Source organism: Thunnus maccoyii, chromosome 11 (assembly GCF_910596095.1).
Source record: "Thunnus maccoyii chromosome 11, fThuMac1.1, whole genome shotgun sequence".
Classification (NCBI taxonomy): Eukaryota; Metazoa; Chordata; class Actinopteri; order Scombriformes; family Scombridae; genus Thunnus; species Thunnus maccoyii.
In genome coordinates this window covers 11,081,400-11,099,688 of record NC_056543.1, presented here as the reverse complement: position 1 = coordinate 11,099,688, position 18,289 = coordinate 11,081,400, and the positions used below count along the sequence as shown (strand labels likewise).

Genomic DNA, 18,289 nt, shown 5'->3' with positions numbered 1-18,289 from the left:
GGAATGTGCATGTTTGACATTGCTTGTTTTTCAGAGGCTTTATTATAAGAAAATAAAGAGAAATGCATACTAATGTTTTCTTTATCATTTTTGGTTTCGGAATGTCAGAGTCAGAGACTATTTGAAAAAAAAACTGTTAAGGTATGTGTTTGCCAAAGAAGATGAACCAGGGAGACAGTAATTTCTCACTTCCACGTCAGTAATGAGATTTTTTCCTGCTACTTCTCAGCAAATGTACTCAAAAGACAACTATAATTCAAATCCCCAAATAGCTTAAATCAGTGTGTTCTCCGTAGAGGGCAAACACATTGCCTTTGACAAGTTGTGCTATGACATGGAAATCATTGCCGCATAAAAGTCCAGATTACCCTTACGTGGCAGAATTAGATCCATATATTCTGAGATCAAATGCATTAGAGAGCCTGGCAAAGCAGAGTGCCGGTAGAAGCAGCAACACCTCATCACATTCAGAGACATTCAGAGGATTATTTCTGCTGATGATTTTCTGCTGGCGTGAGTGGGGTTGGCACAGGTTGACACTGAGTGTCCAAGTCCAATCAAATGCAATCACAATCAACTACGCTCTCTAGGAAACAATTGGTGACACTGTCTTTCTTTCTGTGTCATTATCCTTGTTATTTATTCCACATGTCAATCTTCGCAGAGCACAACCAAAATGTATCCTGCATAAGACATGGATAGAATTGCTAAACATATAATGCTTTCAATGTCAGTGTGCACACAAACTTATAGGATAGATTCACATTCTCCACATTTGTCTTAAACCAATTCAGTTTTTGAGATACTTTGTTAATATACAATTTTAAAGTGGTCTGCCCCAACATCTGAGTCTTAATCTTTAATTTTAAATGATAGGTTCACATTTTTCATGTCTGTCTTAAAACAATAGTCAGGTGCCCATATGACCACTGAAACTGGTTTTGCTTGCAGTCATTCTTCCTGTTAACTGGCCAAAGACAAAATGAGGCTTCAGCAGTCTGAGTTAATCAAATCAAGTGAGTACCTGCCAACGTTCAAGTGTTTTTACAAAATTGATACAAAATTTTCTCTCTGCTGTCTGCTGAAGCTTCATATTAACTTCAAATAAATGTAATAATAATATAATACTGAGGATTTGGCCCCCATCTCTTCCATTGGAAGCACATTAGGAAGGAATCTAACAAGCAGTATGAAAAGGAGGAAGGATTGTGGCAAGTAAACAACATGAAAATATGTGAATCTATCCTTTTAAAAGAAAGGTTAGGACTCAGATGTTTGGGCAAGCCACTTTAAAATTGTTAATAAAGTTTCTCAAAATCCAAATTGCAGATGACTCAGGTCACGTCTGTGTCAGAGACCACAAAGAAATAGCTGAATCTGTGTTTAAACAACCAATTCCAGGCCACAAAATGGATTTTTGTACTGCCATTTATCTGTGTTGCAGGTAAATTCAGATATGGGAGTAGTGGAGATTTTGTTTTTCAGGATAACCAAGGCTGTTTGAAAATACTAAATACACAAAGAATGTAGGTTTGCCTATTTATTAGAATTGTACATGGTATCAGATATGATAGTTTATCACAAATCAGTAATCCAACTAATCAGTGCAACGTGCTGATCAAAATCATAGCAAAATTGTTAACGTTCAAAAACTAACCTTCACTCATAATACCTTTCACTCAAGACAAACCATCGTTCGGGTCAACGCCTAGAATGTGAATTATTAACAAAAGCCAATAAATAATATAGTGAAGTCTTTCCCCAGGAGAGAGGGACACAATCAAACTTGCTGTGTACGTGTAACTTGGATGCTCATCCATTTTGCTGGAAAGAATCAGGGCCCAAATTTATCAAACTTTTAAGAATTACTCTTTAAAACACTCTAAAGTGTTAACTTAGGAGTAAAAGATTTCATTACTAAAAGTGAAGAATAAGACACATTCATCAAGCCATTTACTTCTACTGAAAGAAAAGTGTAGGAGGAACCTTTAAGAGCAGCTCTCAAGTGATTACAAGATTAATGATGTGTATGAGCAGCCAGTCAGATAAAAGGATTTCCTGTGCATTTGCACCACTGTTCACTCTTAAAATAAATATCCTTAAAGTTATTCTGCAAAGGCATGCATGATTTCTTTGTGTGTCTGTGAAATGTTAGTATCTCCCAGCAATTAAAGCTCAAAATAAACAAGGAAACAGATTTATAAATAGGGATAAAATAATAGTAAACAGGCTTTTTTTCTGCTGCTGCTAGAGGAGGTAGCCTGCATCAGAGATAATATATAGTGTAGTAAGGAGAATTTAGTCGAGGCTAGACACACAAAAAGTGATTGCAAACAAAATCAATGTAAAATGACAATAATAAAATAAAATGGTGTAACATCAAATTTGTTGAAGTGAAATGTAAACCCTGATAGCATACGGAAGTGGGCCACTTTGGGCAATGATGGGGCACTGCTGGCCTTCTTCTGGCCCAGACAAAATGGATGTGAGCCTGAAACGGCCCACATGTAAAATGGCAAATATGGCCCAACTGTCCCAAATCAAATGTGGGCCTTTTTTGGTAAAGATGTGGTGCTCTCAGGTTTGTGTATTCTGGATGTGGGCCAGTTCTGGTTTATCTGGTTTGTTTTTGGTTGACATACAGTTTGCTTGTGGCCCAGATCTGCGAAACAGGAGTGGACTGCCCAAGTGCCATCATTCCACACAGTATGTGGGCCGGATGAAAGTGCCCCAAGTGCTGGGTGTGGCCTGGATCTGGGCCGCAGCAATTTTGCTATCTGGGAAGTAATGGCTTACAAGGAAGCAGCTGAAAACAGTAAGCTAAAACTAACAAATTGACATAATCTATTATTCATTATGACCAATGATACAGACATTCTGAAAACATATTTCAAAAAGGTGCAAGGCCACCTCTGTGTCTATACTGCTGCTCTCTGTAGCACTCTTAAATGTGAGAGTATTTAAAGTTGGAAGATGGAAGTTTTATCATAACTTAAAGCAGCTATAATCTATATTTTTCATAAAAACAATGAAATTAAATGTCAGTGTGTAATGTCAGAGGCATCGCCTGTAGTGATGAACCTATAGATCATCATCTGACTCTGCAGCTCCCTTTGGCTTTACACACTGCTATCATGATGTCATTGTCATTTACTGTACACTACCTTGCTCAGCACCAAATGGCAAACAGATGCAGCTAGTGACTAGCTGCTGAATATAATGGAGCATTTAGCAGTAAAAGAGGTAGATATTTCCCTGATAAGAGACCAAAAACAGAGCTAAAGGAGAGTGAATATCAGGCTTAAATTCATCAAATGGACAGAAACATGAATCCAAATGAATGATCATGTTGCTCTTTAACTGTTGGATGTGGAAATAATCAACTGTTTGCTAATTAGTTCAAGATATCATCTTAAAATGTGATGATATAATTTCTTGTTTCAGATTTCTGCTGCTGCCAAGTGGCTGATAAAAATAGTTCATTCTTATTGTAGATTAATGAATATGTTGTTTGACAGCAACATGTGCTATTGGTTCCTCACTTAAACATGTTTGGGTGGGACTGGTAGAGTTAAAATCTACAAATAATATCACTCAAGGATGGAGAGAATAACAGTCTATTCAGACAGCTCACGTGAAACGATTAGCAACTGCCTAGACAACTGTCTAGATATTTATACAGTACAGTCACTGATTTCAAGAGACTTGAAAGCTTAGCACAAAAAGAGAGAGGAGGGATGGGGGAGCAACAGACTTTCCTGCTGGGGGGAATCCTCAGATTCAGGGACTACAAGGGGATGAAATGGAGTGGTGAGTGCCAGCAGTTGGTCGCATTGTGAGCAGTGGAGCAGCTGTATTGGCAGTGAATGTACACGTGACAGCTTAAACAGAATACAATAGTAGAAAGGCTATGAATATGTGTGTACTGTACATGCATAGAGTGTATCGTGTGTAATTTTTGTAGTGTTACTCGAACTGTCTGAACTAGCTTCACAGGCGTCGTTCTTTTTAAGCAGGAGGGTTAACAAAGCATGAAATTTATCTATTGTGTGTTGTGCTTGATATTCAAATTGACCTGTTTTCTGTGTGAGAATGATTTTTTTTTCCTGCTCCACACTTTAGCATCAACAAATGGGCTGATTCTGCACTAAATGTCAAGTAATTATGAGCTATTACTAAATGAGGTTATTAATGATGAATGTAATGGTTTGGGTCGAGTTTCGTCAGGGATAAAAACACCAGAGTACTGACTAATGTGTTGTCTAAATGTCAGTCGAAGTGAAAGATGTGAACTGGATGTTCCTCTCATTTTAGCAGTCACCTTTTACGTGTATATCTGATCCCCCGATTATATGTTGTTTGAATCAAGCTTTCACTCAGAGTGAGTTCAGTTTAATATAAGGAAGGAAGACCTTAGGCAGAAAGAGAAGAGAGGATATAGAGGAAACCTCAGAAGTACTAACTAAACATTTCAAGCAACTGTACAGCATGGACATGAATGAGATGTATATAAGTGTGTGTACATAAATACACACACACGCCATTTCTGGAATTTCTTGCTATAATCATAACAAACTTGTCTCTTCCGATGTGGCTCTGAAGAGTGTGCCACTATGTCTTTTGTATTCAATTCCAATTTAATAGCATGTCCTCTTTCATTTGCGTCATGTGCACTGAAATGGGCACAAAAATAACATATGAGTGGGCAAAGCACTGCAGTGCGAAGCCAAAAAAATACCAACATATCATAGTCCTTTTTGAACCAATATTGATTAATGTGACAACTGAGCACTGGCTATTATGTAACGTTGTATTATGTTATGTAATTTGTAATGACTCATTAAACTTGATGCTGATCATCTTTTTGGGAACACAATATGCACAAAAAAGTGCCATTATGTTGATTTTTTCATGTGAACATAGCATTTTAAATGAGTCTGATGGCAGAACATTTTGTTTGTAGAAAAACTAGACAATCCTTGTGAAAACTGGCGCAGTCTATCCACCATCACTAACACAATATCACTACTGGGAGACATCGAAGAAAACTTAATATTAGGAGGAGGGAATTCAATAAAACCCAGATGCTCAGATGTTTTAAACAGAAAAAAGGAACTAAATGAGAATCTAAATTTAATCAAATGCCATAACCGGTTGATATTTGAAGGCAATACTTATCTAAGGACTTAGAATACAACCAAACTTTTGTGGAAATGAATAGCAAATGAAGTTTAAAGCAAAATACAGTATCCCTGGTTTTAACATTCAGCTGTGTAATTTCCTCCACTGTAGTCCAGGCTGCGTTACTGACATTGACTTTGAGACAGCAATGTCACAGTGCCGTTGAGTTAGTGTCAATCTATCAGTGATATTTTGATGACAGTGCTGTAAATGTGTTATCATGATACAGTTTCAGACAGGATCCCATCACTGTGTCAAGAAAGCAGAACCCTAGAGTTTAGTACTGACATGCTACTAATTAGTACCACTGACATTTCTATTTAGATTAAATTATTTAGTCATCATGGTTTATTCCCACAACAAGAAGTAATACTTTGTTGTGTTTGTTCTGGTTCAGAGCAGACAGCATGCACCACATTATATGGAACACTTTTTGGTGCAAAAAATTCAGTAAACAGTTTGAACAGACATGAATTAAGCCTGGCGTCATAATTAAACTTTCATTTTTTAATCTAGGAGAGTCAGACTTGGCAAAAAGCAGCATTTGCCCCTCCCTCACTACTACCACTGAGCAAGGCCCTTAAATGGCCAACAGATCAGACTGCGGTTGTACTGGGCAGCTTCCAGGTGTTAATGTGTGTAACTGTGTGAATGTGGTCAGAGTGTTCCTGCAAAAGATGGTAAATGGACTGCACTTATATAGCACCTTTCTACCTTAACAGACAAAGTGCTTTACAAAAGAGGGGCTTCCTCTCAGTGAAACAAAGCTTAAAGGTTAAAATAAAGGTTAGAGAAAGACAAAGTCTCCAAATTCAGTTTCTAAACTGTTAATGGCCTTTGTATTTTCCTTGATTTGAAAGAAATCTGTTTATGTCCACTTTCTGGGACTGCCCTAAAGATAACATATGCAGTCTGAAGCTGAATCATGTTTATTTAAATCTGACATTTGCCTTCCTCAATGCAAGCAGTGGAGACTTCACAGATCCCATGGCACAGCCATGAGCATGCGATTAAGAATGAGCAAGTTTCCTGAAGGTGAACGAAAAGAGTTTGGTGGTTTTCCATCTGGGCACCTTCATATCAAGGCCTCTCGGGATGTTCGGCATGTATATTCATAAGGGGTAGGCAGAAAAGGGAGGGAAAAAAGTTTTGCAAGAGACCCAGCTGGTTGCCTAAAACTTCTCTTTGGTGACCTCAATTTCTCATGCTTCCCAGTGAGTTTGCTCTGTCCATGTGGGACTAAGCATACAGTGCAGTATGTGTCCCTGAGTGAACTTAAGCAAAAGGTTGGCACCACACAAAGACCATGATGTGTTATCTATGTAGAAAGAATACAAATTCAGGTTTTGTACAAAACAAATGTTTTCATTGCAAAAGGCTGAATCTTTCTACCGATGTAGACAAGGAAATTTGAAGTAGTTGACTGCAGTGTTGCATTAAGAGGTGGATTGTTAGCATTCAGGTCACACATTCTCACAAATCACATAGTGCCTTTTAAAGGAATTAAACACAGAGGTGTCATGTTACTCCTTAATGGACAAGGAATGTGTAATATGACACAAGGGAGACAAGAAAAGCGGACATGCAGTTCTCAAGGTTAAGACAGTGTGAAACCCACAGCGGTAATGTATGGTAAAAAGCCAGATTATGGACCAGGCTCAGTAATGTTTTCTTCACTGATTCTGTGTGTCAATTGAGATAAAATAGTTTTACAGTGAATACTGCAGTGCAACAGAAAGCTGTCCTTACTGCCAGAGTGACAGTCATGGTAGATGTGCGCTTTAAAATACTTGACATAACTGACACTTTGAACAAAAAATTCAAATACACAGCAGTACATCCAAATTACAGTAACACATAAAAGAGCATACACACTTCTGGATTTATTGGTAATTCAACTGTGGCTCTTTACTTCATTTAACACGTTGTTACAGAGAAAAATATATTTTTTTAAGTAGAGATAGGAGGCCTTGAAACTAAGGTTTATAAAATCACTTTACCTTTCAATATTCATGAAAAGAGGACCTTTGGCACCCAAATATATTATATTACATAGCATAGAAAAGCTCTTTTACCATATTTTTACTTTACACTTGTATCAGAAAAATGACAATCAAGATAAGATTATACCATTTATTATTTTATTTTATTCTTAGGTGTTTGATATAATGCAAGATTTGCTTGTAAAATAAGAACACAAAGTAATTCTGTGCAATGAAAGCCCTATTATTTTTAGGTACAATGTACTATGATACTGTTTTCTTTTGGAGGAGGTTCCAGTAAGTCTTTGTGTTGTTGCTGTGTATTCAAAATAAAAAAGAGCGAAAACAATCACACATCCTATTCAGCAGTAAAAAGCATTGCAACCAGAAGAAACATCCAAAACAACAGAATTTCATTTAAAAACAGGACTACTTCTTTCAGTCCAAATTTCTTTCAGTTTATCTGAGAAATTGTGCCTGATGGCGTGACTCATCAATTCTCCCAGTAAGATACGGCATCCTGAGACTTACTGCTATTATATTGTATGCTAGCAGTATATTAGAATAGTGTCTAATCGCTTTCCTTTTGCAGAATCTGTAATGGAGATCATTATCATGATTACTACTTACTGCTGCAAGGGGAAAGTTCTCCTTGCCATGTACAGCATTGAATATACTATCTGATATAAGAAGTATAGTAGCTGATACTGTGATACTGCAATTATGATCTTCACTACATTTTCCTATCTGTATTGGATGATTACTGTAACTGACTCTTCTCTGCTTGTGTGTCCTGCCTGGGCTGACTTGAGTGTTTCTCTAGGGTTGCATTTTACTTTTTTTATGAAACCTGACATGAAGGCAGTATTTGAAGTAGGTTTTCAGACCCCTTATCCTGCCTTGATGTTTAGTTGAATGAACTACACAGACCTTAAAGTATTAACCCCGAAGATAGTTGTGAAGCTCAGGAACAATTCAGCAGATTTTGAAAGTAGTAGTATGGTCTCAGATATGTGCTATTGCAGTTTCACAAAGGATTCTCTAAACCCCAGGCCTCCATGCAGCCTCAAAATAAGGTTAGGTATACGTTAAATTTATTCTAGGTGTATTAATTTAATTATCACACTTAAATGGCAATAAATGGCATACTGCATACTCATGCAATCTCCCCACTTCAATCAATATTGATTCAGTTCCTTTCTCTTGTCTCAGGCAATCTACCAAGTAAAATTCATCAATGCAAGCATTAGTGTAGGGAGTGAAACACTTGAGTTTTCTGCCAACAAGCAGAGTTTTGGATTCTTCACAGCTGTGAACCAAAGGCTCCCATTTCCTTGCACCCAGCATTCACACAGAGACAAAGCCCAGCATGACTTTAACTGACTTACAGGTCAAGGGCACCGTTTCCGCCAGACCAGGGCTACTGTTGTGCCAAGACTGCAGCAATCATGAAGCAGACACCGCCTTATCACAGAAGCCAGGTGTCCATAGCAGCTTGGTACAGTTGCTAAGGATGCGAGCAACAACAAAAAACGTGTGTACAACACAACACCTGGTGCTACTGTCCTGCTGTGTCTGTTGCCTGCTCTGACAGGAAGCATGATGAGAAGTCACCTTGGCAACCAGTTTTACCACAAAAGTTAGACAGTTCCGGCTCAAGCTTCCATGTCATGAATTTGCATTTACATTATCAGCTATCATGCATTAAGGGTTGGATTTAGGTGTGACAAAGGGTAGATTAAACAGTGCTTATCAATGTGGATGTGAAAATGATCCTTAAACCCCTACAATCAAGGAAAAGCACACTTAGATTTACTTGACAGAATTTAGGAATAATGAATCTCTTATGCAAAGCTCATCAGCTGAGAATAAAAGTGTGCATTTTCCACAGCTATATATTTTACAAATTCAATACAGACTAAATGGGTAAACTACATTTCACAATCTTAATAATCCAAATAAAATGAGCATGATCTGATTAATTAACATAATAATGAGACTACTTATTCATTTATGTATTCCAAACCCAAGGCGAAAAGAAGCAGGATATGAAGACGCATTATTAACTCTTACCTCGACAGTGAACTCCTTCATCATAACCATCTTCACAGTCCTTAGCCCCATTGCAGAGTTTGTTGAAATGAATACATTTTTTTGTCCCGATACACTGTATGTGGTTGAGGGGACATCTGATCACCACCTCCTGTGCACCTGAAGTAGAGAGACAACAAAGTGTTAAAATACTGTAAATCCATTTATTTCAACGTTGATATTTTGTTTTCTGTATCAGTTCACTGCAAAGCTAAATGAATTTTAACAATGATTGTTTCAGCATATGGAGCATCACATACAGTAGGACACCAAAGACCTGTATGAAATAAATTAGCATATTCTATTGTCATTATCATTTGTAATTTTGTGCAGGTAAACACATTTTTTTCCAGTATTTCTTGAGCTCCTTCTCAAAGTGCTGATACCTCAAGACCTCTTTTTTATGAGGTAGAAGAACCTATGCATATGCAAATGCATTTATACTTCACAGCTTTGTTCTTTACACACAACAGATGTTCACCACACTGCTTTGCAACCACACTGGTGAAGTCCTGTAACAAACTGCCCGACTCCCCCTGCCAGCCAGGCAAACAGCGGAGAGCAGCTGTTTAAGGATTCATGAGGCACATAGGTGACCCTCATTCATGTGGCAGCCACGGGAGCACATAAAACACAGCTGACCAGTGCACCAGCACTGTAAATGTGTCACATCTCCACCTTAACTACATTGATATCAATTACCAATGCGCCATTGCAGCCACTTAATAGGAAGATTTATCACCCACGTGATGAGATCTGTAACAATCCCTGGAGTTCTCCCAACCCTAAGAACTCACATCCCAGCACACATGGACCATCTTGACTGGGCGATTACTTATTCACAGCATCCATTTCTACTTTGTATGGCAAGAAATGCTGCAATTAATGTGGCTATTACAAAGAGGGCTGTCATCCCCTGCTGATTTACAGAAAGTGATATGTGGACAAGCACTGTGGGTATGCTTCTGTATTGACACAATAATGACTCATGGTAGCTTCTCCTCCCAAGCATTTTTATTGCTTTAAAAGGGTATCAGTGGATCTTCTTCTTTAATGAATATTTCTTGGCTATCTCTTCAAGCCCCACCGATTTACACTATTTTCATTCCATATTTAGGTAAGTCAAATATAAGTGACCTTGTCTCTGAGAGTTCATATTTCATATACGAGCAAACTGGCAGCCTCATCTTCTGGGCTCCGAAATGTGTTTAAAGCATCACTCTTTAAATTTCTCTTCTAGCTCATTTCGGGATTGACTTTATGATACTTTTGCTCACACTGCATAATACCAAAGCTAATTTGTGATATCATACATACATATTCCACATTAAAATAGAGGAGTGTTATGAAGAATTAACTTGCTTTCTCAATGATCATGAATCTGTAGCAAGTAAATAAATACACACTACATCTTCAAAATATCGGCAATGGTCTTGTAAAGACTAAGCGTACACACTTGACTTTTATGTCAGCAATCACCACTTATGGAAACCACTCGAGTCATACATTTCAGACATTTCTAACTCAAATATGTGGTCTATAGCATTTGCCTATCATACATTTGAAAATACAGAGGACATTTTCACTCACTACAGCAAAAGGACACACTGTCACAGAACGTTCATCCCAGTGTCACAGAATAGCACATGTCCATTTGGCAAATGTGCTATTTAACACACAGCTGTAAGGGTCGCTGACAACGTAACTGTGTTGTCAGCCTCTCCCCCTTGCTTCTCACCACATGGGTTCTAATCTAATGTGATAAGGGGAGGGAGGGGCATGAATATTCAGTGGCTCTGATCTGTCATGCAGGGGTACACAGATGGTCTCTCAACAGCTGGGGTGCTCAGAATTCCTCCATCAATTCCCAAACTACTGTACTACATTGGATGATCATTCAAAGTTGAATATACAGTATAATACTACTATGTAATCTAATATGTCCTCAGACAGCTGAACTGGAGCTTCTCACTCCTAAGCTTTCCATTTCATAGAACTTAATGCATGTTGCTTAAACCCAAGTTACAGTTACAATATGAGCAATTCTGCAATCACTATTTTGCCATGGACAAAATGAGGCAAGTAAACAAAAAGTTACTCTGGTAATTACAACTCCTTTGGGGCATCTTCACTAGCAAATACTGTGTCTGTCATGTATTTTTAGCTAAAGTCATTATGTGTACAATTTTTAGGTAATTATAACATCTTCCAAATTATTGGATGGTATCAGGGGAGTACTGGGAAAGAAATTCCAGTCATCTCAGTGTCTTAGTGGTTGGATTGGAGAAGGAGGGGTGTATTGGTGTCTGTTGCTGTCTGACACCATTTTTTTATATACTACCAATGGGGAGGGTGCCATTGGTATGTGGACACAATTTACAAGTCAGAATCTCATAATTTCAATAGCTCCAATATAGACATGAAAGCATCATATGTTCGCCCAAACAAAAGTGACAGGACTTTTTCCTACAATGTATATGTATCAATAAGTCTCAGGGATCTGTTGTAACCAGAAGAGCGCCCTCTAGCGAGTTGCCATTGTAGCAGCTGGATTGGGTCTCTGTGTGTAGTGAGCCAACGGCGTCCCAGCTGTTTTCCCTCAAAAAAAAAACAGTATTAGCATGCAACATGGAGGAGGGAATGAATGAATCAGTTGATCTGTCAACTACAATTAGCTTAGTGCAAAACCAACACATTTTTCTAATCAGTGAGTTTTAAAATACTAACTGAACACTCAAACTCTAAAGTATGGCACTCGTTTTCAAGTGGGGACATAGTATGTAGAATGAACTGAGAGCCAAGACAATGGAGCAAACATCTATGTCTGTCACATAAAAATTAATCAGCCTTGGATTTTAATAACCTGAATGTTTTTGTGCCAGGGAAAGGGAGTAAAAGTGACCTTGTTTAAGGTAAGACAGCTCAGTCTGACTGCGTTCTGTCTGGTTTGTAGATGTATTACAATTTGGCAGGCTATATGATCAGTGCTCGATAAACATTAGGTAATTAGATCCTGTATAATGATTGTCAGTAGCTTGGTAACTGCCAATCATAATAAGTTTGATGTATGGTGCATTATTATATCTTTGGGAAAAGCAGCATTTCATTCCATTCTCTGGTAAGCAAATCTGGTGTTTACATGTTGTTGAGTTTGATTTGCTGTTTCCTCCTGAATGATAAATTGGATAATTTTACTGTCAGTCCTGCATTGACACACAGCACAGGGACTCATGACTGAAACTTAGCAAACTGCCATCAAACACTGCAAGTGTGCAAATACATTTTTTGCTGCAGAACAGCAGGGATTTCATTAAGCTGCAGGTATTGAAGGCCTGGTGTTTTTTATGCAGTGTGCTTCTTTGCTTCGTGGTATGAATAAATAGCCTTATAGTCATATCAGCAATACTTATTACTGTATGTGAATATAGACAGCAGAAATTGGAAACAAGAAAATCACTTCAAATAAATATTGTGAAGTTAGGAAAAGGATCTAACTTGTGAAGTAGCACACAAAATTTTAATGAACTAATTCATCAATTTGTGCCTGAATTCTGCCCAGCAATGTAGTTGAAATAAATACTGGATGCTTTTAAGTCGCAATTTAGAAACAAAAATGAAAGAGTGACAGTGAGTCAGCATGCACAATACCAGGGCCTTGAAACCAAAGCAGCTAAATAGAATTAAGACATCATTCATTTTTTTTATTTAAATCTGTGCTTTTCCTACTGTAATATGTCAAAATATCTTAAGTGAAAAAGTCTTACATCGATGTGAAACTGTTTTCTGCATCATAGGCCAGACACGCCCACATGGGTGTTTTTTATTCTGGTAGATTACACTGGCTGCCAAGGTTGAAGTTGGGAAGACCTACTGTGTGTTGGAAATTACAAGAACACCAAACTTCATGAACTAATAAGAATGATGCACTTAACAAGTGCAGCAAAATGGCTGATGTCAATCAAGTACCATCTATACACACCCACTAATCCTGAGAAGGTCAGTCAGGCAGAATGAGTGAAGGTGTAGGAGTATCATGAGTGTGTAGGGGCTTGTAATGTTACTCTGTAGCAAGCTAAGATGGATGGACAGATGAATGGACAGACAGACAGACAGACAGACTGCAAAACAAACTGCATGGTCCCAGTAATGGTTTGATAAATGAATAATGTCCAGAGATGAAATGGGCAAGCACACTTAAATACCAGTTTAATAACACATTCAGTGGAAGGCAGATGTTCCCCTGGTAAGTTAAAAAAAAATAGGCGTGATATGTTTACTCAGGCAAAGCGGGCAACATTTAAGTTCTGCATCAATATTTATTAATGCTGTACTTTACAATAATACAACAATAAATTAAAATGAAATATTCCCATCTAGTCTAAATACTGCACATATACAGTATTACTGGCACTGCTGCAAGCAAAGCCACATTTGTGTTGTTACTGGATTGATTATGTGCTTCATACGGAAGATAAACCCTGAAATGTAACTTGCAGCAAGAGAATTACAAGAAATGACTGTGATACTGACTGAAATTTTGTCAGCAAAATCACAAAAAATTACCTATTTTGTTCTTAAGATATGAGGACTTATTCCCCTAACCATACTGTGGTTGGTATGAGCAGATATTGTAGGTATAATTCATTAAAAATGTTTGCATTTCATGTGAACGAACATCGTTGCTGACTGCAATGTAGAGTTTTGTGTAATCATTGCAAATGTTCTGTGTGGTGAGTGGGTCATAGTGTTTTTGCCTTGCTGGCTGGTGTACATTCGTGATCCAAAGTGAACTTTTCCTGGTCATTTTTATTGAGCTTCTGAGGTTTGCTATTGTGTGACTATCAGGCCAAATGTTTCAACTGTAGACAAAAATATATCAAAATCAAATGAGCAACATGAAACATAACATGAAACACAACAAGCACATTAATGTTCTCCACAAGATGAACTTTTCCATTTTGGACAATTCATGGACTGTATCTTTTATACTACTTACTACTTACATTTTGAATAGCACCAGTGGTAATGCTTAGTAGAGCAAATATTTGTTCATTATGATCATTGTTGGTTTAATGAACACTGCAGTCTGTAAGTGCCACCAGAAACACTTTGGATTGGATTGGAGACATGTTAATTAAAAATCATGGTGCTATTTACCTACTTTGAGGAGTGATTGAGGAGGAAACAGCTGGGCCAAACTAATATTACTAATACTAATATTAATATTAATATTACTAATAAAGTTTTGGATAAGGTTTTTTTATGTAGTATAGTATAGTATAGTATAGTACAGTCTCAGTTTTCTTATATAGATGTATGCAAAGTTTTTAATAAAGAGTTTTTGTATAGTATAGTCTCAGTTTTGTGTAATGATATTGTGTCCTGGGTTTGCCTAACTTTATAAACTTAATAGGGAAACAATAAACGGGATGATAAGTCCAAACTTCTCAATTTAAACATAGTATTTTGAGTGTATTTTGTATTTTGTTATCTATTTAGAACATTTTTTTGTAACAAACCTGACCTGGCTCTCTGGCCATAACAAAATAGGAGACACACCATGCTTGGTTTTAACAGAAGATAAGTTTATTAACACAAGTTAACCAAATTTGACCAAATTAAAAAGCTAACTAAATATTCATAATATGGAATGTGGAAACCAGTAGAGTCAGTAGTATGTGATGTGCATGAGTGGAGGATGTGTGTATTGGTGTTATAGAGTGTAAAACAAAACATAAGGATAAACTAAAATAGCGTAACTGAACCAAAACAGGAAGAGAGTGGCAGCGAGTCAGAGAGAGAGTGAGCCGTGCTGCAGCCAGGACTTAAATAACCTGGCAACACCCTCAGGTGTTCCCAGTTGCGCTTACAATCACCTGCAAAGTAAACAGGCAGGTGAATCACACAGCCAAACAAAGATGACACCAGGGGTCATCACAATACCGCTGAAAATAAAACCCTTCCCTACCTCCCTCTCCCCTCCCGAACAAAGAGGAGTTGAATCTCACTCCTACTGGTGCTATCGGCTCCCTTACAGTGAAGATGCCAATGAGGCTAACAAAAAAGGGAATGTATTCATCTTGTATCGTGCCTGACTTTGGTGGATCATAACATATCAGGTACGGAATTAATCAGTAGATGCTCCAGTTCAAGATGAGACCAAATTTTCTATGGATGTCAGTTTCTGAGCCACGACAAAGGCCAAAATGTGGCCTAACAGACTAGGTAGGACTTGTTTTTAGCCTAGCTGATTGCCAGAAATGCCTTTTGCTATGTCATAATGTATGTCGTAAAATGGCGAGGACTGATGAAAAGAAGAAAGTCTAAGCGCTACTATAGGCTCATAAGGAATCATGTTATAATTTTTTTTTTTTTTTTAAAAATCACCACAACCATGAGAGTTCCTTGAGCATACAGTCATAAACGTGCACAAAAAATTTTAGTGATGGGTCCAGTAGTATGCGAGATTAGCTGCGGACAGATCCACACACGGACACACGTGCACACACACGGACATAGGGACACACACGACTAAACGCATGATCTCCTTCCAGGCTTACGCCTGGCGGAGATAATGAAATGCTTCTGGGGGGAAATGTTCATTATGATAATCATGTTAATCTGAGCCACTGCCAGTTTGTGTGGAATAATGAATTCCTAACAGAAAATAACTGAGAACCTATCAGCAGGGGAAGCTCCTTGCACTTTTGTGTTCAGGGATTCATCATCTCCCTTGGAAAACATCTGCAAAAGGATTTTATTTTCTTAATTTATGCTTAAAGTTGATGATCAAAGTAGCATCTTGATGCCTGACCTGAAGCAATACCAAAGTAGACTTCCCATAATGGCTTTATAACAGTATCTCTTTTGTAGCAAATCCCACAATTAGTTAATGTGAGCATTGCATTTTTCAACACCAACCTCATTATTATTCTTACATAAATCTCTAATCTAATCACGAGCATGCTGAGAGTGCAAAATAATTTTGGTGAATCTGAACCTAAGCCAACAGTTGATGTTGATCACTGAAAAAATATGAATGCATCGGCTGTGGTGGCACCTTAAACCCTCAGAGTACAGTAAATATTGATTTTGCCTTGTCACACACATACAATGCGCATACTTGGTGCTCTGTGGCTCAGGTTCTCGACAGTAGGCCTAAACCAGCAACAACCCCTCGTTTCACACTTTGCCTTCCATGTCAGAAGAAATTCACTTGGATTTTGTGATTTGTGTGTAGGTACTAGAGTATAAAATATTTCCCCTACTTTCACAACACTGTAGAGAAAAAAAAAAGTTAAGATAAGTTTTGCCTTGAGTTGAGAGTTGCATATACATCAATCAAACTCCTTATTACACATCAGCAATCAATGTATGACAAATGTTATCTGAGTAACAAGTAGCCACAGCAGTGTTGACTTTCACAAAATTCATAGATGAGCAGTTCAAAACAACAAACCATGACAGAGATGATGCTGCCAAAAGTGGTGCTGTAATGTTGTTAACATTATAATCTCTGGGCTCATAAGCTGTGTCACTGGTGTGGAAGAATAAATATAGAGTCTAAAAAGCATCAATAATTCAGTTATTCTGCTTGTGTGCCTGTATATGTGTGTATTTGTTTGTGTGTTTGAGGAAGATTAACCATCAAGAAGTCATCCCAATTCCCTTAGTTAAAAATAATGGATATGTATTAATGGTAGATATGATCGACAAAAGCAACCACAAGGTTCTTCATTCATTATTAATATTTTTTTCTTTTAATGATATGTTATTTACCCCTTTAACCTTTATTATGTATAAATGAGAGCCAGAGAGAGGAAGGAGACAGTCTGCTGTCTGTCAGCAAAAAAAAACACATTTTAATTGTTTAATTAATGTAATTTCTCATCAGTCACTTGTGAGGCTGTGAATCACTGTGTATCAGGTACAAACTATAGTTGGATGTGAGATGTATTACATCATTCCCATTTTTCCTTAAACTTTTGAGCTAATAAATAATTTCTACATTTCCAATAAATACAGACACAAATTATTAAATCTGCTGCCAGTAGAAATGGTTCATGTGCATTCAGTATCTGAGCAGTGAAGTGCATTTATAAAATGTGGTTATTATTTATACTGTGATTATAGTAGAAATACAGAATGCATGTTTTTAATAAGATGTGTGGATGTCAAAGTGGAAGGAAAGGAAACATACAGACAGAAAAAACACTGCTGTGTTGGTAGTGGTAACTGTGTGCCCTTATTATGATTTGGCTAGCACATTATGTAAAGGCACTCCAAATCATAACAAAGTGTTCTACAGACTACAGAGCTGTCACAGCTGACAGACAGCTGATCCAGCTGTGCCGCCGTGATCAGAAATGGGCATCGCTTTAGACTACAATTCACAGGAAACTACATCTCATTTCTTCTTTCCTCGCATCTTTTCCTTGCGTCTCTCCTTGCATCTGTAGTGGGAGGGATTAAGATGCAAAGAAAAGACGTAAGTGAGGGAATGTGGATGCAATTAAGGCAGTTAGGATGTACTCAGAAAATGGTGAACTCTTAGCCTTTGCATGTTGTCTGTCTGTGGTGAAGTCATTATTGTTGCCACGCTTAAAGCTTGAGGATGTTTGGATAATAAGATGTCTCAGCTCTGTGATGTTGTAGCTTGCCTTGAATAACTGATGGAAAGGGATAATATATTTCTAACTATCATGTAACAGAGCTGCTGACGAGCCATTTTCTCCATATCTCAGCTTGATTTGGGTACACAGATCTGTGTTAATGTCTCAAAGGCAAGCAATCCTTGCACAAATTCTGAATGTCTGGTGGTGCTCTACATTACTTATCTTGCTTCTTGTCATGAACAACGTGCATCATCTGAAGTATGTGGCAAAGACTTCCAACAGCTCCATGGCAAATGCGTGCAGATAGGGAGTAATGGGGTAAACAGGAGCAGAGTGTAGTATGCATTACAGCCACATTTTACCAACTGTAAATTACATCTCTTCCCAGCATGTTCTGCTTTTAAAAGGCACAGTGGTCTT

General features: G+C 37.8%; 1 protein-coding gene across 1 annotated transcript in view; it reads right to left on the bottom strand.

Moving 5' to 3' along the window:
* lrp1bb (low density lipoprotein receptor-related protein 1Bb) overlaps nucleotides 1-18,289 on the bottom strand; it is a 281,139-nt gene that overhangs the window by 167,362 nt on the left and 95,488 nt on the right. The window contains exon 3 of the mRNA XM_042426612.1: nucleotides 9,237-9,374. Within this exon, the coding sequence (XP_042282546.1) occupies nucleotides 9,237-9,374 (138 nt within the window). The remainder of the gene's footprint in view (nucleotides 1-9,236; nucleotides 9,375-18,289) is intronic.